Source organism: Peromyscus eremicus, chromosome 3, assembly GCF_949786415.1.
Source record: "Peromyscus eremicus chromosome 3, PerEre_H2_v1, whole genome shotgun sequence".
NCBI classification, from domain to species: domain Eukaryota; kingdom Metazoa; phylum Chordata; class Mammalia; order Rodentia; family Cricetidae; genus Peromyscus; species Peromyscus eremicus.
In genome coordinates, this window is record NC_081418.1 from 35,911,537 (window position 1) to 35,937,364 (window position 25,828).

The following is a 25,828-nucleotide window of genomic DNA, read 5'->3' on the forward strand; positions in this document are numbered from 1 at the left end:
AGTCAGGCATGATGGTTGAGAGAATCTTGCAGCCTGACTGACTAGCAGCCAGCGTGCTTCTTTATTTATACAGAATTCAGTAAACAGGAATAGATGCATTTTGTTCCCAAACATAGTTCATATCATTTTTATTTCTGAACATGTGTGTAATTTTTTTCTCTTGCACATCTGGAGTTATAAGTTTAGTTGTCATCGATAAACCATGACAGAATAGAGCTATCCTTTATAATCATTTTTACGGTCAACCCCATAACCCAATTTTTAAGAATCTAGAAGCATATGACAGCCTATTCTCAGGCTGGTAGCTTCTGTGGTTTCAAGGATGCTAGACCAAAATGAAATCTCCAAGCCAGCCTGGGAAAAATTGCCATGTCTCAAGCAGTGTATTATTAACTCTTAATGGTCAGAGTGTCCAAGAAAAATTCCTAGGCCAAAGGTGCTTCAGTTATTATTCAATTTCTAGCATAATGTAATGTTTTATATTTCACATCTTTATAGAATTTATTTATATGTCTAATCCTGGCACTATCTTGTTTTTTGGCCATAAGACACTACAGTGGCCCTGCATAAGCTAACTTTTCTAAGAAAGGGAGGTCCTGACACCTCATTCTTTTATCATCTTTCTATATCATTCTTTGTCCATCAATGTAAGTCCCTGTATAAGGTAGAGTTAACTGTAGCTAATCTAACTTTGTTATTGTATATATCACATAATCTCCAGAGTGTATACTAGGAAGAGGCTTGTAATTTGATCTGTGGCCAACTCTTCTAGCCCACTGAATCTTGTAGACCTTTTTAAATTTACTTTATTTTGATTATTTTGTTCCTGAGTAGGTACAGGGGCAGATGTTTCAAGAATATCTCAGAGCCTCATAAAGAGACCTCTGGCTTCTTTATGTGCATCACAACCTCCAAGGCATAAAGAAGACCTTCAAGTAAATAAAGATATCTCCCAAAGGAGGTCTGCTATGCTCAGGACTTTCCTGGGGAAGCTTAGAAGCAGTACTCCTGGGAGAAGGCATAAATGATTTGTAAGAAAATTTCCATCAATCCAATATCCTCAATTGTACAAATATTAAAAGTCCCCAAGTATACAGCAGGTGGAGATGAAAACCAAAGGTAGCACAGTGGCCATCATGCGACTCAGCTTTGCTGGATCTTTGTCAAGCAGCTGTGCTGGCTTTTTTACTTTTGCGGTTCCCATCAGATATAGCTGTGCCACCCACTCTCCAAATCATCTTCTTCACCAACCAAATACACACCTTTATTACTACCTGCTTCCTGATAACTGTAGTCCTCCTGCATATTTGAATGATTTCATCTTCAAAATTATTTATTATATATTTTAAAAGTCCTTACCTAAAGGCTATCATTTTAAACCTCTGTGGGATGTCTTTCTGTATGCTGTGAATATATGTTGCTCTGATTGGTTGATAGATAAAGCTGTTTGGCCAATGGTGAAGCAGAATAAGGTTAGGCAGGACATTCCAACTAGAGAGAGAGGAAGGAGAAAGACAGAGCTGAGAAGATACTGCTAGTTGCCACCAGGAGAAGCAAGATGTAAAGTACCAGTAAGCCACAAGCCACATGGCAAAGTATAGATTTATAGGAATGGGTTAATTTAAGAAGTAAGAGCTAGCTAGCAAGAAGCCTGAGCCATTAGGCCATATAGTTTGAAAATAATATAAACCTCTGTGTGTTTATTTGGGTCTGAGCAGCTGCAGGACTGGGTGGGGCACAGGAAAACATCCAGCTACAATTGATGTACCAATGTGGGGGTCTTGAATTTCTATAAGGCCTAAAAGAGTTTAAAAATGGCTTCTAAACACACAATAATGGAGCCAAAAAACAGCTTTTTACTTCATATCTCATGTGGGCTGAGATATAGAGATGCCAAGGTACAGAGTTGCCATGATGTGTGGACTTGAGCTACAGTATGAAGGGTTCATAGTGTGTGGGCTGAAGCATAGCATGGCAATTCCTGCTGTGGTACACAGAGGCATCTCCAAGCTATACAGTATGTTGTGTGGTGGATTTAGTTTTTGCTAATACAAAAAGGAGAAGGAGAAGGAGAAGGAGAAGGAGAAGAAGAAGAAGAAGAAGAAGAAGAAGAAGAAGAAGAAGAAGAGGTTTCTGGGCTACACGCTGCTAGATGGAGGCATGGACCCACTGCTTCCCAAAGTCAGCAGAGAGCATGGCATCCAGGGCTGGCTGTAAACATACCACCACCATATTGGGAAGCTGAGGTGGGTGGAGTCAGTAGCCAAGGCTGCTGTTTTTGTACTAGCCATGCAATTGAACAATTTAAAATCTCTCCTGGTCAGAGAAAGATTATAGATTCACAATGAGACAGATTCAGATAAAATAAAACTCTAAACTGTTTACAATGTGTGTAAAAATGTACATAGGCTTGAAAGAAAACAATGAATATAGACGGTTATATAAAGAAATAGTTTTAAAAAATAAAATCTTTGAAGAGACAGTAAAGGTAATATAAAACTAAACCATGTAAAGATGGACATTACACAGAGAATATGGATTGTGTTGTCCTTGGAATTTTTAACTGCAGAAAGATATTTGATTATAAAGTTAAACCAATATGTATATTTTAAAGGTGTCTGGACTTCAAAGTTTATGTCTAAGGATATGTTGCTTTGGAAAAGAGGTTCTGCTTTTGTTTCCACAGAAAATGAGAAACTATGGATTGCTTCCAGGCTAATATGGTTTGATCAAGGAAGACCCCCTTGAGAGGCCCAGATGATCCAACATCCAAAAACAGCTTCAAGGCAACTGGCTCAGAAAATACAACATCACAGACTACTCCAGTCAGGACTTGACCATAATTCTTAATTTCTTCAGGATCCCCATAAGACTACCAGCACCGCCTATCAGCAGGCGGTAGCCTAGAACACTACACCCACATTCCCAATAAATAGATTATGGATATTTGTCTTTGTTAAAGATTGGTCACAAATTGTTATTGGTCATAATCAATATCTTTCTAAAAGAAAAAAGGGGGATAGGATATAGATATGATAGCATGAAAGGGTAAATTATTGATTCTACTTTTAAAGAGCAACTTGTTTAAAAATGTTTTACATTTCTATGGATTTTAGTTTATTGATACAAATTTAGAGTTGATTTTGTTATACTATATATTTTTTTACTCTCATTTAAGGTATTATGTTTATATAACTCATTTAAATTGTAATGGATAATTAAGAAATATAGATTAATAATTAGTCTTCTATGATAGTCAAACTTATAGTCATATTAAGTTTTCTAGGTATACTTAGATATAATTCAACTGGGTAGGTAATCTTCAAACACTTCAAAGACCTACAGAATATGGCATTTAAAATGTTTTAAAAACTTAGACTTTCTGAACATGAGACACATCTGCTCCTGGCAGCACTGATTTACTTCAAAAAGAAAGATGGGCATCAAAGACACTCTATATGGAGTTTATCTTCTTGGCAAAAATAGCCATTTGGGCAAGAAACTGTTCTTGCCTGGACTGCTTGACAAAATGTTGTATTGCCTGGACATGCAGGACCCATAGGAAGGTGACCACTGAACTTTGCAAGGCGAGATGGTCCTTCAGGTTCCTGCTTCACAGAAGAAACTACCAGACATTCTACAGGACACAGAGAGAAGTGACTGAGAGACTCTAGACCTATAGGCTAAAGATGGATGCCCCAAAGTTGCAGAGAAACTTTCGATGACTATCCAGGCAGGCAGCTGTCTCTGTCATTTCCAGAATTTTGAAAGTTGCTTACAATGAATTTCCTGTTTACTTAGGTAATATTATATCCTTCTGGGGTCTTTGATGCAATCAAAGACTAGATAGTTATAATTATAATTTCCCTTGGTTATAATAAGATAAATTAGATTTGAAACGTTAAACTCACAAATATAGGATAGATGATAGAATGTTTTCTTTAATTTTGCAAAATACAAATAGACTAGATATTATAACTGTAATTCTTGCTTGATAAATGTTTTGTTATATGTAATTTTACTATGTTAAAGTTAAAAACCTTCATTTTTGATTAGACAGAAAAGGGGAAGTATTCTGGGATGTTGTTCTGTATGCTGTGAATATATGTTGCTCTGACTGGTTGATAAATAAAGCTGGCCAGTGGTGAGGCAGAATAAGGTTAGGTGGGATATTCCAACTAGAGAGAGAGGAAGGAGAAAGACAGAGCTGAGAAGATACTACTAGTTGCCACCAGGAGAAGCAAGATGTAAATTACCAACAAGCCACAAGCCACATGGCAAAGTATAGATTTATAGAAATGGGTTAATTTAAGAAGTAAGATCTAGCTAGCAAAAAGCCTGAGCCATTAGGCTATATAGTTTGAAAATAATACAAACCTCCGTGTGTTTATTTGGGTCTGAGCGGCTGCAGAACTGGGCAGGACACAGGAAAACATCCAGCTGCATTAAACCACTTTTACTTAATATCACTCAGAGAGGAACTCTGTCCAGGCACTTTGAGTGACCATTTGCCAGAGTAATTCCAAAGAATTTCCAATATGTTAAGCACAAATCTCCCCACTCCATGAGAATTGTGTGTTCAGTCAAGTTAAAATCTCAACTCTTAAAATACTAGATTTTCCCCCACAGGCCTTCATAAAGCCTTTAAATGATAATTTAACTCTTTGTTTTTGGGGTTTTTTTTTTCCCAAAAAGTGGCCTAGCTTACTGCCCATTTTCAGAATTTCTTTACTTTTAATAAATTAACTTGAAATGTGTTAAAAGAAACTTCTCATGCAATTGATATTTAGGAGAACTGACATTAGGAAATGCCTTATAAAATTAAATCACAAACTGTGCAGAAAGGAGGGGATTGTCAGAGGAAATATCCTTTCATATCCCTGGCAATATGAAAAGGGAGGGACAGAGCAAAACAATTATAATGCCATAAAAGACAGAGAAAAAAATGAATTCTGGTGATGATTTTGCTATTTTGAATTGTATCTTCACTTATAACTGACCTGATTTCAGTAAAACAAAAAGTTGATGCTAATTCTTGAAATTAAAAGCAGACAAGCAGAAACCTTTACAATGTTTTGTAAAACATTGACTTTTTAAATGCATTTTAGTGTATGTTATTTATTTATATTTGGTAGTTATTGGGCAATAAAAATAATAGTATTATTTTATGTATTACTGTAACCTTGAAAGTGTATCTGTCATATATCCTACAGTGTTAAAGGAGCAGGGGATTGGAGGTTACTGTCTGACAACATCAATGCACTGAAAGTGGGTTAAAGGAACTAAGTCGAGCACAGGAAGACAAGACGTGTGAGTTCCCACAGATGGAAACTAAGACATGATTTCATAGAAGTAGAGATTGGTGGTCCTTAGAAGTTACAATAGGGAATGGGAAGAAGGAAAGTTAGAGGCTGGGTACCAACAACTATTAGAATAGAGGTTTAAACTCAAATATTCTAAAGCACAATAGGTTAACTAGAGTTCACAATAACTGATTACATCTTTTTAAGAAAAACTAAAAGAGAAGAATTCAAGGTTTCACCACACAAAGAACTGACAACGATTTGAGGAGCTGGAGAAGCTCTCATCGGAGACAAAAGGAAAGATGTTCAATAGGTTCTTCCCCCTCTAAACGTCTTCAGTGATGAAACATCTGGAATTTCTACATAAATCCTGCTGTCTTTCTGACCCACCTTGCTTCTTTTCTTTTCCATATCTTGCAACTGCTTTCTTAACTCCATGCTCCCTGTCTTACCCCTGAGACCACATGTCCTGAGGCTTTAGGAACTTGATGTTTTTAGATCATTTTATGTCCTGACACAAAGTAAAAAAAGTAAATAATATTAAATAAACTAAAGAGGAAATGAAGGAAAGGATTTTTAAGCTCCCACCTTCCTTCCAAATGTGGTTATTCTGTTCTAAGCCTTCCAGACACCTAACTCTGGGACATAACTGTTTTAGTATATTGATTTTCTTGTGTGTTTATACTTGTGAACAACTTTTCCCCTCAATAGTTTGTTCCCTTGCTCTTTGGGAAGTTTTTTCTTGCCTACTTTGAAATGTTTAAAATCTGTTCTCACAGTTGCATTTCTCCAGAAGGTTCCATGTGTGCTCTTCTTGTTTCATACATCTGATGGCAAATGCTGGAGATGAAATTCCTTTCTGCATGACTAATATACATACTATCTAGCATAGTAGAGATCAACTACATGCTTACTGAATGAGTAATGAGAACAACACTATGCTCTTTGTATCCTGACAGAGAAGTCCAGGTTTCAGAATAGGAACCCAACTGACACTTCTATTTTCCACAAACATCTAAAATCACAGTAATTAAAAATGACACCCATTTTCTCAGTTCAAACATCCTACATTTTCTTCTTCTTGTTCCCTGTTGCATGAAGAATAAAACTACATCTATTCTGTTGCCAAAGAGTATGATCTTAGGAACTAGGGATATAACTCATCCGGTAGAGTGCTTTCCTAGCATACACAGATCCCTGGGAATGCACAAAGTCCTGGGTTTTAATATCAACACCAAATGAACCAGAGCCTGGTGCATGCCTATAATCTCAGACTTGCACTCGGAATGTAGAAGCAGGGAGATAAGAAGAAGGTTCCGGTGATCCTTGGCTACATATTAAGCTTGAGGCCAGCACTGGATGCATGAGTCAGTAAAATAAATAAATAAATAAGTAAATGAAGGAAGTGCTGGTGATTTAGAAATGACACTGATAAATATAACTATTTGGAGAGAAGAAATGGATATGTCAAGTGAAATTCATGAGATTTAAAGTGTATTTACAAGATCAAGATAGTTCCATTCCTGCCCCTAAATGGGATTTCATCTAAAAATATGGAATTTTTCAATCAGAACACCTGGGTTCCTGCCTAACCATATAATTTATCAGCTAAGCAACCTTTGCACAAATCAATAAAACCTCATAAGAAGTAGTTCTTCACATTGTCTGTGAGCTAAATAAGAATGTTCTTAAAAATGTGCCTTGTTGGTTAAAATTAATATGACTATATAGTTCATTTTAAAATGTTTATTTATGCTGTTCTGCTAAATACAATGATAAAATTTCTTGTCTTCTTACTAACTTACTTACCAGCAAATTTGACAGCCTGGTCCCTGCTTCATCCTTGAAACATTTACTTCACTTGGATTCTAGGACTCCACACCTTTCTGGTTTCCCTTTTATCTCAATAACCTTTTCTTCTGGTCTCTTTGCCCAGTTCCTTCTCTTCTCATTAACCATTTGTTGTTTTCTTTTGCTCTGTTTGAGACTGGTTTATCCTATTCATCTTAGAATGCCCTTGGATTCACAAGGTAGCTCAAGCTGGCCTCAAAAGTGCCTCCATAGTGCTTGGATTACAGGCTCATGGTACCATCCATACCCAGCTTCATCGACCCCTGGAGGTAGCAGCATCCAAGATTCTGTTTCAGTTTTCTGTTTTCACTTACTTCCCTAAATGATCTCATGTCATAAACATTAAAAAACATCTATATGCTGATTACTATTAGATAACTAATAACTCCATATGAGCCCATCTCTCATGAACTCTGAACTTCTTTTGAGCTATATCCATATTCATTCTCAATCTCTTCACTTAGATACTCAACAGACATTTCAAATGTACACATTCAGTACTGAACTCCCATGCTTTAACCCTTCTCCATAGCCAGCCTGCTTCTCCCACAATTATTCCAAATTCATGGAATGCAATTCCATTTCTCCATTTGACAGGTCAAAAACCTGAGAGGTATCCTTGAGTCTCTTCTTGCAATCATATGCCATATCTAACAAGTAAAGGAATTCAGTTGGCTTTTGTTTCAAACTTCACTATCAAGATAGTCAATGTGTGTGACACAGCTATGTTCTTAGTTATCATGATCTCCAGCTAGCTTGCAGTAGCTTGCCTGTCTCCTTTTCTGTTTAATTTCTCAAATTACTTTGTGAAAATCAAAGTCAGTTTAATAATGTTACTTTTTTTGCTCCAAATTCTCCATTAAGTCTCTACTTCCTCAATTGGTTAAAGCTTACCATGACCTTCTTTGATCATGGCCAGCCCAAATCTAATCTCATTACCTCCCTGACACTGTAGTTGATTTCCCACTTATTATTTGGGCTACAGTCATGCTGTAGGTATTGGCCTGACTTGAGGCCTTTGTACTTGGTGTTTCTCCCTTAAGAAGTGGGCATTCCCCGATACTCAAATGGCTAACTTCCTCATCTCCAGTAACTCTTTGTTCAGGGAAATCGATTGTTCTACCCTGATAACAAACTCCTATTACAGTAGACAACCCTATCTAAAATTGCCACTCCTTCTCATCTTCATTAACTTTTTGAATCTTCCTTATTATCAATTACATTTCTTGTGTGTGTGAGAGAGAGAGTCCATGATGTATCCATGTACGTGCAAATGTGTGTGCAGGTGCCTGTGCCTGAGAATGCATAGATGGAGTCAAGAAGTGGACATCCATATACTTATCACTCTCTACCTTATTTCCTGAGACAGGTTCCCTCACTGAATTTTTGGCTCAGCAGTTGTCTGTGTAGATTGACTTCCCACCATGTGCCTTCTATCTCCTACCTTCCTGGAGTTGACATGACAGGCTGATCCTGGCACACCTGGCTTTTGGTGTGGGTGCCAGGGCTCTAAACTCATGTCCTAGTGTTTGCATAGCAAGTACATGAAATCCTGGGCCATCTCTTTAGTTACATCAATTACTTCTCTAACAAACTATTCAACTCATCTATTTATCAGATATATTATTCACTCTCTCCATTCCCCTAAAAAATAGGGAATTTTTCTCTATTTTTATTCATGAAATTGTCCCCAAGTTCTATTTATTAATGTTTTCCAAGTGTCTGGCAGGCCCTACCACATAAATATTTATTGAATGACTTAGTAAGTATATAACATAACATCTATATATGCATAGATTTTTTTCTCATATATTTTATTTTAAAAAGTATTTTCAACAATAGTAATACCAGTATCTATTATAGAAGATCAAATTGATTGCACCAAACTATTTAGCTGTTTAGATGTAATTCAAACAGTATAAAAAATTCAATAGTTGTTGGTAGTTTTCAGTTACAGTCATGTGCAGAGCAAGATATAAATATTCAGTATTGGCCTTAAAGTACGTAAGTAAGATTGTAACTATGGTTGCCAAAAAAAGACATTCTTAGAGCTTTCCACTTGGATGAAGATCTTCACCTATTCAATGACAGATCTGATATATGAAAGTGCCAATATGGGTACAACGGCAGTTAACACTCTCAAAACTGTTGATATGAAGACTCATGGATGCTGTATCAGTATTTGAACACTGTTTTACATATTTTATTTGATTGTACAACCTTGACTCATATGGCTTCATGTTCTACTTACAAATGATAAAAAAAGAGTAACTAAGAGACATGATAAAGATGATACACACACAAATATATATATATATATATATATATATATATATATATATATATACACACACACACACACACACACACACACACACACACATATATATATATATATACACACACATGTATCAGCTACTCACCTTATTTATTTTTTACTAAATTTGTGTCTCTGTTCATAGTAGCTTTGGTCAGACATTTACTTGTTAAAAGTTAACTGTCCTTTGTGGAAAAAGGACCAAGAGATGGAGAACATTCACCACCACTCAACGTCCTAAGTATTACTACTTCCTGGAGGCTCCAGTTCTGCTTACAAGGTGAAAAGATTCGAACGACTGAAATACATCCGACCAGAATGTAGATGGTACGTTTATTTGCCTTCGCAACCCTCCAGATATTTCTAAAATGGTCTGTTTTTGTCAGTCTACTAGCTACATTAACTAGTATTTATTGAGTAATTACTCCATAGCAGATTTTACATTTACCAACTGTCGTAGTTAATAGTGTCAGTTTGATGAGATCTAGATTCACCTGCTATAAAAGCCCACGGAGATGCCTATAAGGAATTATTTAGGTTAGGTTAGCCTCTAGACATACCTGAGAGGGATTTTCTAGATTGAGTTAGTTGAGGCAAGAAGACTTGCCCTGTATGGGCTACAACATTCTATGGACTTCTATCCTGGACTGAATACAAAGGAGAAAATGAGCTGAACACTAGCACTCATTGTTCTCTGCTTCCTGACTGCAGATAAAATGTTACCAGCTGCCTGAAATTCCTCCTGCTAATATTTCACCAGAATGATGAACTGCGCATTCAAACTGTGAACCCAAGTATACCATTCCTTCCTTAACTTACTCGTGTCAGGATATGTTACCACAGCAACAGGAAACATAGCTAATTTATTACCTGGCTTAATTTTCTGTACTGTTGACAAACTAGAGTTAGTTCTGGGATGAGAAAAGAAGATGGGGTAATAGTGGTGACAGAGTTAAAGGTGGTAGGTTTGAAAAGAGGAGTCATAGTCTAGAACTCATAAAGACTGGAGGTAGGGATTACATTAATTGTAAAATTCAAGAAACGTTATATGCAAAAGAAAGATGGCATTTATTTACAGAGTAGATGTGAAGTAAAAGTTGCATGGATCAATGTAATTGAACATCAGACTTGGTCTAAATGAAGCTGAATTTCTTGAAAGTCAAAATTACCCTCCTTGTGAGTTACTGAAGACCTACAATCAGAAAGACATGGAGTGATGTCATTTGTAGGTCATAAACAGAGGAGATGCCTGCTCTGTGAGAGTTGTCCCAGAAGAACTCTTTTCCACTTCTCAGACCCTAGGACTGGTGATGATGTCACCTTGGAGAATAAAGAGTTCTGGACAGGTACTGCCAGCCACAGTGGTACAATAAGATTAACTCTACAACATATTTTCTGTCTCTGGTTGGTCTTACCCACCCCTCAGCATGTTAGACCATTTAAGAAACTTAGATCTTTGGTCTCACATTCCTTAAAAGCTGAACCTCAGCCTAGAGGTAAGAGGAACTGAAGGCTAACCTTTGCCACACTCTCCTCCAAACCAGTCATAATGAGAAAGAACAGAAACAGTCAGGAGGAAGGTAGAAACATGATATGGAAAGAGGGACAAACAGGGTCATGAGAACAGGAAGATTTGAGCTCCAAAATAGGGAAGAACTATGTGAAAATGAAGTAGGAACAACTTCTCTCCTAGGAAGAACTTAACCAAGACTAGTAAGAAAGAAAAACCTTTGTCCACATGAAAGATGTGTGAGTGACCAGACAGTAGCCTTGGACCAAAGCAGAAGATGGGAGAAAAGGTAGATGGCACCAGCTGACCACTTGAACTTGAACTCCTTCCGCTGAATGTTGCTACTCTAGGCAATTGTAGGCTGCCTGGAGACTATACGGAGATAAGAGCTCTGGTTTCAGAGTGTTTCATGAATTTAAGGGAAAACTGAATCTTTTTTCTTTAGATGGGAACTCTTAGACTTCATAAAGGTAAAAAAACAGCTCTCAGCATGAATAAACTCCTCTCAGCAAGAACAAAACAGAAATACCCATGAAAGTTAATTTGACTTTATCTTCTGAAATACCAGGTTTCTGGAAAAGAAAAGAGGGAAGGTTTTTCTTCATTAAAAGCACAAAGTGTTTCCTTTTTTGTTTGTTTGTTTGTTTGTTTGTTTGTTTGATGCTGTCAGTTAAAATTCTGAGGAATAGTACAAGATTATTCAGGATGTGAATGAATAGCCCCTTTTGTTAGGAGGAAGGCACCAGCTAGAAATGTCAGCAAGAAAAGATAGGCACACATCTCTTCTACAGACACATGTGACTCAAGAAGTTCTGACCTGTTGGTCCCTTGGTGGTAGAAAACACGCAGAATGTCAGAGAGGGAGCACCTGAAAATTTGGGGCACTTATGAAGACCTCTTACCTCAGGATTATGGCTCCTTTTAAAGGGAACTTTTCTCAAACCATGTCACCACATAAAATAAGCAATCAAATTCTGACGGCATTTGAAGGGGAACTTACCCGTGCAGAAGGCATGATCCCGAACATAGGGAACATTAAGCCAGGCAGTAGAGCTGTGATTGACAGTGGGAAGGATTCTGTGATCCAAAGGATGGCAACAACGAAGAGAACGTAGGCACATTCTGCTTCCTGCAAAGAATCGAGACAAGGCATAAGGCGAAAAAATGAGCCTCTGAAATTACCCTTCAAATCATGACCACGTTTGCTGGATGGCGCTGAGAGGGAGGGAGCTGTGAAAATTTCGGTGTTGTTAAGTTTCCAGCAGATAGTTGTTTTTAAAGGTTTTGGAGCAAAAGTTAATAAACATGAAAACTGGAAACCTAGAAAAATTTCCCTATTTTCTTTCATATTTCCTTCGAAACAGAATATCTTAGAGTCAATTTTCTGTGCTCTAATTAATGTACATAGATGTCTGTCTTCACGCTCATTTGGCATCTCAAATGTTCTCCGAGTATTGTTGGGGTGCAGAAAAAGGCAGACTGTAGACATTTCTTCATGATATAGCTTTCTTTTAATTGTATTGTTTTTCTCTCTTAATGGTGCGTGTTTGGCTAGAAACTGCATCCATACTTTCTAACCAGAAGTGGAAAAACAACCTAGAAGAAAAGACTTCCTGTAGTGTGTCTCAGAGTAAGCACAGGAGATACGTGGCTCAGATGAGCCTGAATACAGCTTCTAAGCACATGAATCTGGGGGTGCAGAGGTTCACGTGCTTAGAAAAAAAAAAACTTGCTTTTTGAGGAAAGCAGCAGAGTTACTACAGACAGCACAGGAAGCCTCAAAGGGAATCTTAATCTTAATGAAATCTGTTGCTTTGCTTAGTTGAAAACTGTAGGTTTCTGTTTTAGGGCACTAAAAGGAAGTGGTTAAATTTATAACCATCTGTAACCTGTATAATTTGGTATGAAATCACCTGAAACGTGCTAAACAATCAATAAATGCTATCATCCACCACATTGCTGCTGCTTGTTCTCGTGCTGTTTGCTGTCTGAGAACTCAGAGTTGTTTGGAAATTTACTGAGAGAGACTGTGGCTAGGGTTTTGATGAGGTCTTTTCTTTAGGCCTGTACACTATCCAGCTTTCCTCTCTATGATTCACTGGCATCAGTCTGAATCCTCTGGACTGGGCATTTGCTTCCCAGCATCCTTGCTCTTTCAGTGAATCTAACAGATTCTTAATAAGCCCAGACTCTGCCATATCTTCATTGTATTACATTTTTAAAGGAAAAAGAATAAAGGTGTTTGATGTTGACAGTTCTTGCAGGGTCTGCCTCTGTAGTTCTGACAAACAATAAAAACAACAAAATAAAGCAGAGCTTTGACTGAACCCTTCTAAACAGCTCTAGAGAGAATCTGTGGGCACTAGTTTAGCTTAAAATGCCAGTGTAGAGGGAAGGCTGTGTATTTCGTTTTAGATGGCCCCAAAACTTTTCCTTACAACTTTATGTTTTCTGCCGTACTTGCAAGAAGATAGGTTTCAAAGACAGCATGGGCCCCTTGACTGTCATATGCTCCCTAGTTCCCACCAACCAGTCTTCTGGTGCTGTTCACTGTTCTTACACTAAGCCTCAAATCTGCCCCTCTGCCTCCACCCGAGTCCATTAGAAGCAAGCTTCCAGACTGCCTTCTAAGAACTCAGCTTGATTTGATAACTCTCTTTCATAAAGCTAGATTAAGGCCCATCCACCCTGAAAACACTCTAAAGTATCCACATATAACAGTCTGCATCAGAAAAATAAAAGGAAAAGCCAAAGGAAGCTGGTGAGTTCTGGTCACTACCTCTCACCTGTGCCATGGGCTTGAAATTTTACCTCAACAGCCCTAGTCTACTCAGATGGGGCAGCTTTGGTAACAAAACAACAAAAAAATCTCAATTGCTGAATGATTACCTTTTTTGGGAGATTTTCATATTTTAACTAACACAGCTGTGACTTCGTTGAGTCGGCACCTTTCAGTTGCTTTTTTTTTTTTTTTTTTTTGATAATTCAGGATTTTCAACTTACATTCAATCACCTTTACTTAACAATCAGACTTATCCCAATACTTCTTGACATCAATTCTTTATTTGCAAAGATGCTTCTTGACATGCTTCTTGACTAAGGCACACACCCTTAGTCCTAGCATTAGGGAGACTGAGGCAGGGGGAAGAGGGATGCCATGAGATTGAAACTAGCCAGGTCTATATAACAAGACTGTTTCAAAACAGTCTCCTTTTTAGACCATTCTGATGCATGGATCTGATCCCTGCTGCTCACTTTTCATCAAACTCTAATTCACAACATTTAGCCAGGTTGTCTCCCAGGAAGAGTCAGGACCTCCCCAAGTGCTTCTTTTTACCCACTTCTGCTTGAATTATGGACTCTTGACCTTATTGAATGACTTGAAGTAGTTGAAAGTCTAACAAGCAAATTCAATTTGTTTGCCTCACAATACTTGTGTCTTTCTCTATATATGTATAAATTTATATATATATATATATATATATATATATATATATATATATAAAAGTTTAACTCAAGATTTATAAATCAGTAGATTTTTATATTAAAATACAGTGAATTTATGATTTTAAATGTTAGCATGATATTGTGACATGGCAACAATTCTCCAGATTCAAAAAGAACTTCTATCTTATAGAGTGACAGCTGCTTTCTAGTTGCACATAGCACCTCCATACTGCCTACTCATCTGCTTCCCTTCTGGCCTTCGTTAGTACTTGAGTCAACGTCTAGTAGCAATCCATTCCCTCCTCATTCTGACTTTCCTACTTGTGTCCTTCTCCCTGTGTTTTCATATTTGCTCATTGGCTTTCTCTGTATATATCCCATATAATCCATGGACCAGCAATATTGAGATTATCTGGGAATTTGCAAGAAATGTAGAATGCTGGCTTGTTCTTGGATATACTGAAGCAAGATCAGCATTTTCAAGGTAACCAAGTGATATTTTGTTGAGTAAAGATTCAAAAGCTATGGGATATATGATCACTCAGTCTTTTCTTCTCATATTTACCTCTTGGTTCAGAATGCTGCTTATAGGGAATATCTCTCTGTCAGGTAAAATCTTTGAATTTATAAGCTGTTTGGAAAGTCTTGTTATCCTGCAATGTGCAGTTCAAAATTGTATCTCATTCATGGAGTTTTCCACAATGGCATTTGAACATTAATTTTTCCATGTGAGCAATTAATGGAATTACAATTGTACCATATTTCTGTTGTCTCTGTTAGCTAATTTTCCTTAATCATAGGAATGTTCCATGCCTAAATGAAACTGGACAAGGAGGAAACAGAGTCACTCTTGTCTAGGTCGAGTGAGGGAATTATTCTCCCCACCTGAAGCCACCCTCCACAGTCTGGCAGAAGTGTGCAATGCTTGTGATGTTGTTATAATAAACTGCAACCATAGCAAGAATACATTTTAATGCAAATTCTCTTCCAGAGTTAGAAAAGTCCTTTAATATTATAAATTCTTGAACAGAGAGACAGAAACCAGCATAGTGGCTCTTTTTATCTTGTTTATACATTATGACAGAAAATACAGGAAGAAAAGACCTATTTGGAATTATGACTATCACAGACGTTACAAAATGGCTTCAAAATCCATGATGGCTTTTTCAAAATGTCATATGTGAAGTGAGCAAAATGAAGGCAGAGAAGGAATGAAAGGAGGAAAGGAAGGAAAAGGAAGACAGAAAACACTCATGAACTTCCTCAGGACTAAAAATGCCACTCAAGTTCAAGTCTCTAGATTCCATATATATATAAATTGGTTTGAGGAAATGACACTCGTTGAGGGAGAGGAAGCTGTTTATTATATGCTCATCAGACAATCCATGAGATCACATGGAAGTGATGCCCTCTCCCATAACCTAGGATGCTTGCCTGTACATCTCCCCTGCCTGCTCTTGTCTGCCTCTACCTTTTCCTACTGCAGAAAGGTTCTTTCCCACTAAGGGTGATGGAAGTGTTATGGGAAGACACTGTTCCTTTACAGGAAAAACATCAAGGTGCTAAAGCTTTGGCACAGTCTGTTTTAAAAGAGCCTTCAAGTTTCTAAAATATTTAGAACAGTTAGAAAATTACATAACAGATACAGTTGTTTATCATATTGAACAAGTATGGACATTCAGCCACATTTACTTTATTTTTTAAGATACAGAATGTTTCTGTGAAAAACTTGTCAGTCACTCCTTTGTACCCTTTCCCTGGACTCCTCCCCCAGATGTGCTCCTGTCTACCATGTGGCTTGTCACTTTCCATCTGTGTTTCTTCTTTGGTTTTTTAAGACAGGATTTCTCTGTGTTGTTTACAATCCTGGCTATCTTGGAGCTGGCTTTGTAGACCAGGGTGGCCTCGAACTCACAGAGATCCACATGCCTCTGCTTCCCAAGTGCTAGAATTAAAGGCTTGCACCAGCTGGAAATAAAGGTCAGCAAGACTATTAATATTGTAATAACTATGTTTTTTTTTCTTTTCTTTGTGTGTGGTGTCTGCAGATTTGTGTATGAGTACACTTTGCTGTGTAGGCATGTGTGGGGGTCAAAGGCTCACATTAGAATGTCTTTCTCAAGCACTTCTCTTCCCTGTGTTTTGACAGCCTCTTAGTGGACCCAGAGCTCAACATCTGAACTAGCCTAGATGGACAGTGAGCCCTGGAATCTACCTGTCTCCACCTGCCAGCACAGGGGTTATAGATACAGACCAGCACACCTGGCTTTTACATGAGTGTGGATACCCAAACACAGATACTCACGCTTGTGCAGTGAACACTACACCCATTGAGCCATTTCCCCAACCCCAACATGCACTTTTAAAATTAAACAATGCTTTACTTGTGTATCATTTTCACTCAACATTTTACATTGCAAATGCATTTATGCTAACGTGTATAACTATGGTTAAATTTATTTTAAGTGGGCTGAATTTTCCTGTTAAAGAATATAATAGTATTTGTGTGTACAGCTTTCTAACTCTTCCCAATTTTTCAATACTATATGGCTGAAAAACGTCTTTGTGCCTAAGCTCCATAGGGATATAGGAAAAAGATTTTCAATCCTAGAACAGAAAATAAGTAGCAAAATTTCTTGGTGGAAAAGCTCATTTAAAATTTATTAGGTATTTCTATTTTCTAAAACGATGGTTATGCTAATTTATAGTATTGTTGTTGGTACAACAATGTAAAACAATCCCAGCCTCCTTTCCTATTGCTGCTTTTTCAAATTGTTTCTTATAATATTATCGTTCTTTTTTAATTTCTATGGTTTTTCAGTAAGGGTTCTGATCTATGTGGTAAAGCACTTTATTTTTCTCAACCTTGCCTTAATAGGCTTGAGCTTTACTTGAAAAATAAAAATTAGAATCATAGTTTCATGCTAGGCCTTCTCATACTTCTCTCACTGGTCTACACCCTGTGTGTTATTCTGTTTTCCATTGTTATAATAGAAATACCCAAGATTGGTGGTCTACTTTGGGAGACCATGATTATCCTGCGATGGTTGGTATCGCAATAGGGGAATACATGGAAAAGGAGATGATGTGGCCAAATAAGAAACCAGAGACTAGCGAGGGTCCAGACCTGCTCTTTTTAAAACTCATTATCATGGGAACTAATGAGGGCCCCACAGAACTATTAATAGTCTTTTCATATGACTTCACCCTTGTAATTATCAACTGTTAGTCTCCACCTCTCAAAAGTGTTATCACTTCTTAGCGTCATCACACGGGGGCCAACCTTCCAGTATATGAGCCTAAGAAAGTCATACTCCATCCATATCCCAAACAAAACAACTGCTTATTGCCTGTTAACAGATGTTCCTTCGCCACAGGTGCCTGCTTTGGATCCACAGCTGAGCTTAACTCTCATGTCCTCTAAGTGCTCAGCTGGATGGACCTTCTTGGCTCTCCATGACAGTTACGTAGTTTAGTCCCACCAGATTGCTCTGTGGATCGTACCCATTTCTCTATTGCTAGCACTGGAATCTTATACCCTAACCTCCAGGATACTCTAATTCAGACTGGAGCCTCCACTATGGCTTCATGGGCATTCTCTCATCTGAACAGTCCTGAATGATCATGGGGTGGTTTATTTCTAGAAATTCCCATTTAGTCAACCCAGAATCACCCTGCCTCTTCTTGAATTCCCTTACACATATGTAGCCAATGTTGCAGGCCCTTACTCTTTCACTTCCCTTTCATAGAAGTGTGGTGGGGCAATTGTGGTAGTTGTTACAGAGACTCTAATCTTAGGGGGACAGTAGATGTTTCTTATATCAGAAAAAGATAATTCTTGGAGGCCAAAATAACCATGGTAAGGGAAATACCCTACCTGCTACAGTTGACATACAAAGCTCTTGAGCTCTTCATTGCCTTCTCATTGGTTGTTGGCTGGTCATTGTTTTAGATAGTTCTATTGTTCTTAGCTATCTTTTGGCATTCTTGGAGACTTTTGTTCCTTGAATTTTGCCTCCTGCTCTTGATGGGTAGATGATTCTTGCCAGATACTTAAGAAGCCTAGACCAAAGCTATCTAACTCAAGAAGCTTCTCTGTCCCTTGATTTGCTCTCTTGATTGACCCCATGGCCTCAAGGACATTTAAAACTCTCACTCGGAGCCCTTGGAGCAAGATTTCCTCACTTTCCAATATCTATTCCTTAATATCTGGCAGACTGCTGGGCTACATTTTCAAGTGCTGGTAGACTGGTGTATTGACCCTTCAAAGTTAGGATGTAGAATGTAGTATACCTTAAGAACATATAAAATTAATGATGGACATGAGGCCGATTCAAACATCTGGTATAGCTGTTATTACCTGACATTTAGCTACCAATCTTGCTGTAAACTGGTGAAGGGATTTTCAGGAGATGAGGCAAACAAAGTACAGTTAGAAAAAGGCTTACCCCCAAAAGAATATCTTAAACTCCCTGTATTAAGGAAACAACTGCTAAAGATACCCCAGCTTACTCAGGCATAAGGAAGGGAGAGTCTTCCAATAAAAAACTTCCTAATCAGTGTGTCTCCTCACTGAACCTGAGCCATGATATTGACATGGTCTTGCTATTTATCTTAGCATGTGTGATGTTGTCAGAGTATGTTGCTTAAACATGAGTTGATATGTAAGACTCATCCTTGATGAGAACTGAATTCAAGCAAAAAAAGAAGTTTCCCCTGGGGAAGTTGGCTACCTAGAACAACTCAAAACTCCCAACACAGTTATGATTTTTTATTTTTGTTGTTTTCAATTTCTATGACTACCTTTATTTATGCTTAACTTATCTACCTAGGAATTTTTTAAGCAGTCTTCTATTCTTACTTGTACTTCTATTTTTTTATTTGTAGCACATGAGTTTCCATCGGTTGCTTACAGTTAACTATAGTCTGAAAACATTAAATGGTAGCTTCTGGAATCACTTGGCAAGTTTTTTTTTCCACAAAATATATATTTAATTTTGGTAAGTTGATTTATCTTACAGTTAACTATTTTTTTATTAATTTTGTTCATTTATTTTACATCCCAACTGCAGTTTCCTCTCCCTCCTCCCCTCCCATTCCTTCCTCACTTCCATCCATTCCTCTTCAGTTTCTGTTCCTGGTCCTCACACCTTATATACCTTTCTGTGTCCTGTAATATTACTTCCTGGGATCAAAGGTGTGTGTCCTTCCTAAGCAAAGGCACGAGATCTCAAATGCTGGGATTAAAGGTGTGTGCTACCATTGCCTGACTTCTATGTTTTATATAGTGGCTGGCTTTTTCCTCTGAACTTCAGATAAGCTTTATTGGGATGCACAAATAAAATATCACCACATACAGGCCTCCACAGTGACAAAAAAAAAGCATGGCATATCAAGTTAGGGTCAGGTAGAACCTGGTGCAAGGGAAACTCCCACAAATCTACAAGGATGACCCCAACTAAGACTCCTAGCAATAATAGATAGGTAGCCTAAACTGGCCATCTCCTGTAATCAGATTGGTGAATGTGACTGTGAAAAATGGATCTGAGAGGTTATTAGGACACAAGTCGAAGTTGAAGTTTTCCACCAATGTCAAAGATGCTTGACTGGATATCACAACTGGATCAAGCAGATATTCTGAAATCAGTACTCTGGTGAGATATTTGGAAAAGTGGGTGTGAAAGATGTATGCAAAGTAGAGATGAAGATTGTCATCTCAAGGAAAGTACAGCAAGACTAGAGAAGGGGAGGAAGATGGGTGGAGACCGGAAAGTCTAGACGGAAAGACAGCACCCTCAGCAACAGAAGAGTGATGGAGGGGAAAGCATCAGCGGACACACGGGTGGGTGTGGGGCTCCTGCTTGTGTCATGACTTCTCCCACTGTCTTCTCCCTTTGAGTCTATCTTGCTGTAAAATGTTTTTTTCAAAAACAAGCCAGAAGTACCTAAAACTGAAATGTGACCAGCATTTTACAATCCATCAACTAGTAAATGTTTCTCAGTACCCATATGATTGTTTCCCTGTCTCTTTACTGTGAAAATAATAGCCAGTGCATCAGCTGGATGGAGTGAGGCATACTTTGGAGAAATGCACCCAATAGGATAATACATGGTTGCTTGGGCTTTTCCTACTGCTTCTCAAACAATTTAGGCTTGTTTATTTACTTACTTATTTATAGAGACAGTATCTAGTGAAGCCAGGGCTGGCCTTAACCTTGACCTCTAGTTCTCCTGCCTCTACTTCCCAAGTACGAGGATTATAGGCATGGACTACCATATCTTGTATACACAATGCTGAGCCTTTAACTCAGGATTTTATGGATGATAAACAAGAACTGCCCTGATTGAACTATGTCCTTAGCTGATCTTCCTTTTAATCTTTATGTTTGTTTGTTTAATAAATAGTAATAAAAGCCAAAATACTGTAAAAATAAGAATGGAAATAAAACTGAACACATACTGAAGAGATTAAAATTAGCAAACAGCTAGAAATAGTCATAAACGAATACAGTTACATAGAGAAAATAAATGAAACTGTGGCATATCACCTAGGTCAGTGTTAAAAGACTTCTGTATGGGAATATTTAGGGAATTCCTCCATTAAAGTGAGAAAAATTTACTGTGACCATTGTAGATGTAACCAACCTTCTTATTAAATAAGAAACACAGAACCAATGCAAAGAAGAAAGCCTAAGAGGTCAGAGCTAAGAGCTAAAACCTTACCCTTCCTTCTGCCATGGTCCTACCTCTCCGAACTAGAACTACCCCTGTGTTAAAGTCTTTATATAATGTTCCTGTTCTGCCTTCTCATTGGTTGTAAACCCAACCACATGATTGCCTCGTCACGGCCTATCTGTATAGGCCTCCAGGTTTTCCATGCTTGGTATTGAGATTAAAGGCATGTGTATCCAATAATGGCTGTATCCCTGAACACACAGAGACTTACCCAGCTCTACCTACCAAATTTACTGTGACCATTTAATTCAAATAAATAGCAGTTGCATTAGAAGTTTGTTTACTGATCAGTGACACCTAATTGGGGAAGAAATGGGAGTACCTTTGTGTTTAGGTGAGAATTTAGAAGTGTTTCTAGTATTTTTGATTCATAAGAAGATATAATTTACTAAAGGAGCATCTACAGCAATGCATTGGAATTGATCTTCTTAAGAACACAGAAGTAATACAGATGCAGAAATTCACTTGTAACTAACATTGCTGGTCAGACAATGGACTCTGACAAGTATTTGGAAACACAAGCAACCAGATTATAGCAAACTCCTTACTCATTTTTCTTTCTTATTTTTAATCTGAAAACTTTGAGTTGAATGAATGATAGTAATAACCAATTGGTAAAAATTAAATCTGGTGTTCTATTTAACTTAGGCCCAGAAGCTTGAGGATTAAAGCATAATCTCCTTCCTTATAAAATACCATTCCAACGAAAGCATTGAAAAACTTGGGCACGAGTTCTCTTCAACAAAATGGCATGAAGATACCAGTCCAGTGCCGTGACTCAGTGAGCACTGGAAGGAAAAGGGTCACCATAACCTGAGAAGCAGACATAATCATGTGATACAGCTAGGACTCTGTGACATCAGGAAATGGCACACCCCTGCCTGGCTCATTGCTTCATTTCTCAAAAGACCTTTCACCAGTGCTGGGATTCAATGACATTTTTCTACCTGAAGCCTCTAAATAGCATAACGCTAATTAAGGAAATGGCTAGGATAAGCCTCCTTTGCTCTTTGACTTATTGGGAGCATAATCATGTTTAGAATTGCCTGAGTTGTTGATAAATGATTAACAATCCACAGGGAATAAGCCTTCAAAAACACAAAATTGAGAAGAGTCCAAAACACCTGTTAACACTTGAATTCTGAGTTTTGACAAAACCCAAGTTCAAAACAAGTTTCTCAGCCTTTGGTGTATTCAGTGTCTCTGAGCACGGAGTCCTTCAAATGTAAAATGAGAATGCTGGCATGTCAGCTGTCGTCTGTTGGTTTGTTAGAAGGTTAAATGTGAAGATTTGAGCAAAGCATTTGGCAGAACGCCTAGAAGAGAGGAGTGTGCTGTAAAGATGTCCTTTCTCTTTCCCTCTTAACGTTGCTTCAAAATTCTCTGAGGGTCCCTTTGTTGATGACACTTTCTTGGCTATAGGCGGAATTGAGATAGGAGACAAGGCCAGTCCCGAAAAGCACCAGTAACCAGTAAAAGAATGAAAATATCAGTCAATGTTTCATTGCTTCTTGGTTCTATGTCACCTTAGATTCATTGTGTTTTTAAAGGACAAATTGGACTTGGTTTTGCTTGAATTTTTCTATTAACTTATTGTTGTGTCTCTACAAGTGTAGGCTTCCTCACTTCAGTAACAAAATGTTAACAGCAAATTGATGTACATCCTTGTCAATGTAAGCCTCTATCAAATTTCATGCCTTTTTTTCCTGCTTTCATTTCAAGAGTTAAAACAATGCTCTTTTAAGTTTAGTTAGCATTTAGCTAATGATAAAATATCTGTTCAAAATAGCCAAAATATGAAATTCTGTTAGGAAATGTTTTTCACATTAACATTAATTGAATTTTAACAAATGAGTTGATTAGAAGGAAACAAAAGAGGAATACATTCATAAAGGCAGTGTGATACGCAGCTCTTCACTTTGCACTCAATGTACTTGGGTTAATGTATAGATGTAATATACTTTTATCATTGCATGTTTGGAAAAGAAAAATCAATGAGTACATTTCTTAGCAACAACACACTTTCCAGTTAGTGAATCATGAACTCATATTATTGCTTTTTATTTATGTATTTGTTTTCTTTCTCAGTGAGCTCATATTTATTTCCCCTAAAATTATGGATAGTAATTGAAGTGAGATTCATTTGTACATCAGAAGTACAGCACAGATGATGTGTAGCCATGGCACAAGATTGACTCTAGTTTAATTTCCTGTGTTTTCTGCAATGAGTTAAGGGCCTATGTCGAGAAATATTAAAGGCAGAAATGTTAAAATTTGGCAAGCACCAATGTGTGAATCAAAATGTGCCCATGAGAAGATTCTGCCACATCTGGAAAGTCATAAGATCAGGGGGGCTTAAAAAGAGATTATTATGCACACTAGATAGACCAACAGACTTGCAAATGCGATGGGGAGGAGCTGAATTAGAGCTCTGTGTGTGGGAGTCAGTTCTGTTATCTGGTTTGTCTACCAGCGTCACACAGCTGCCTAGTTTCATGCGTGGAAATCAAGTGTAGGAAGCTGCAATAGAAAGATCATGCCTGGCAGAGGAGCACCCACAGCTATGAAGCAGAAACAGTCGCTCTGCTGGCTTCACAGGTAGAGAGGGCCTTGGCTGAATATAAAATACTCTATTACTGCATATGAACTTTCTTCAGAGATTTCCAGATAGGTGGCTAAGACTTCTGAGAGAAGCTGGTGCTCCCAGTGTATTGTGATTACTTACTCTGTTTTATTAATCCAATAGTACTCATGAGAAAAGAGCATCAGGTAGGTTCTCTACTACTGAGTGGAGGGACTGCACAACACAGGAGGTAAGAATCACCCTACCTGGGCAGGCAACACAGGAAGGGAGACTTGGAGTCCCCTGCTTACTGTTCATTTCATCCTCACAACAAGCCCACTATGACTCTGCTCTCATGAGAAAACAGAAGCACAGGAAGGTTATGTAAGTTGTTCAGGTCACACAGCTTGCGAATGCTAAATACGGCATCTCAAGCAGAAAGCCTTTCTCCAGCACCTGTTCTCCTACCACCAAATCACACTTGTGTCTGGCACAGAGGAGGTGCTTGCTGAGTGTTTGCTAGTTCAGATCACGTCACCAAAATACGGGGAATTCATTGAGATCAATATTCTGGACTTAGAAGACTGATTCTTTTCAAAAGCAAGCTGAAAAGATAGTCATAAGCACACTGAAGTATGTATGCTGAAATGATCAAAGCATGGTACAATGATTTATTACATTTTCTGATTAACCTGGAAGACAACTTCAAATTTCTGGTGTCGCTATTCCAGGAGGAAATTAAATTTCTGGGAAGTTTTGTGGCTGACTCTAGACCCTACACTGCTGTTTGTTCTGCCCAGGGCTGTCTAACTAGCAGCCCACAGGCCTCCTCTATCCTAGGATAACTAAGAATACAGCACAACACATTTGTAGCTGACAACAGCATCATGTCACAATGTCACAAGACTGGACATCCCTGTTAGTCTTTTATACAGACATTTATTATTGCCTGTTCTCAGGGGAAGGGATTGTTATCCATGATGCTCCTTACAGGTTGATAACTTGAAAGATCAGATCTAAAGGGCTCTGTCTCTTTTGTTCTTCCTTTCATCTAGTTGACAGGTGGGGAAAAATTCTCATTGATTATTATGTTTAATTATTCCAGTTAATAATGCTGAGAAGCAAATAAGACTAACCATTGAAAACAAAGAAAATAGACCAAATACAATAGTTAGCGAAGCATAAACTGTTACCGTTCATTCAGTTTTGAACCAGACCATTATCAATACCGAAGGACAACCTAAATAGCTCAAGAAATGTGCCAGTCTGTGCTCCAGGCTTACTTACCTTGGTGCGGATGATGAGAGGTAGTGGCAATAAAAAGAGAACACTGAGAACCACAATGAGAAAGCGGCGATAGACCAAAGCACGATTGAGGAGTTTCATTGTCCTGAGCAGGTACTTCAACAGTGTCCTCCTCACACTCAGGCAGATGTTAAATAACCAGCCTGGATTAATATTTTTCTACCCTATCACCTTTACTTACTGCCTCAGACACACCAATGTTAGTTAAAATTAAATCTCATTTTTATTGTTTTACTATCATAATTAAAACAGAGAGATAAGCTCAAGAGTGCTTGAGTACTCAAAGACCATTTGCTTGTGTGCTTTGTAGAAAAAAAAATACTGCTTCCTTTCCTCTCTTTCTGAGGGCACAGTGACTGGACTGTAGCCTGGAGTGACCAGAAGAAGGTAAGAGCATGAATTTAACTGAGTTTGTCCACATTTTATCCCCCCTGCCCCTTTGGATGATGCCTGGCTTCTCCTAGCAGGAACTGTCACCATTGTAGTGATACCTTCAGTATTTCTCCACAGACTAAGTTGAAATAGCAACACCAACAGCAGGGATGTCAGTGTAGGGGAGTGGGTAAAAGGAAGGGTGTTTGGTGCTCGTGAGTTTTCCTGGGGCTTCTCAGGTCCTGCACTGAGTCAGCATTAGGAAAAACTGATAAGAATTCTTCCTTTTACTTTGAAAGCAAAGTACTCTGTGCCTCTTGGAGATGTTAATACCTCTTTTTGGTAGGAAACAAAAATAAACCTTATATAAACCCTCACCTTTAAGATCTTTATGGGTTTGAATTGATATTATTGCCCTGGCATTA

General features: G+C 38.1%; 1 protein-coding gene across 1 annotated transcript in view; it reads right to left on the reverse strand.

The window, feature by feature from the left end:
- Positions 1-25,112, reverse strand: part of Slc13a1 (solute carrier family 13 member 1) — an 81,577-nt gene extending 56,465 nt beyond the window's left edge. Inside the window, exons 1-2 of the mRNA XM_059256533.1 lie at positions 25,014-25,112; positions 11,982-12,110 (exon numbers count right to left, since the gene is read on the reverse strand). Coding sequence (XP_059112516.1) covers positions 11,982-12,110; positions 25,014-25,112 — 228 coding nt within the window. The remainder of the gene's footprint in view (positions 1-11,981; positions 12,111-25,013) is intronic.
- Between the last annotated feature and the right edge of the window lie 716 nt (positions 25,113-25,828).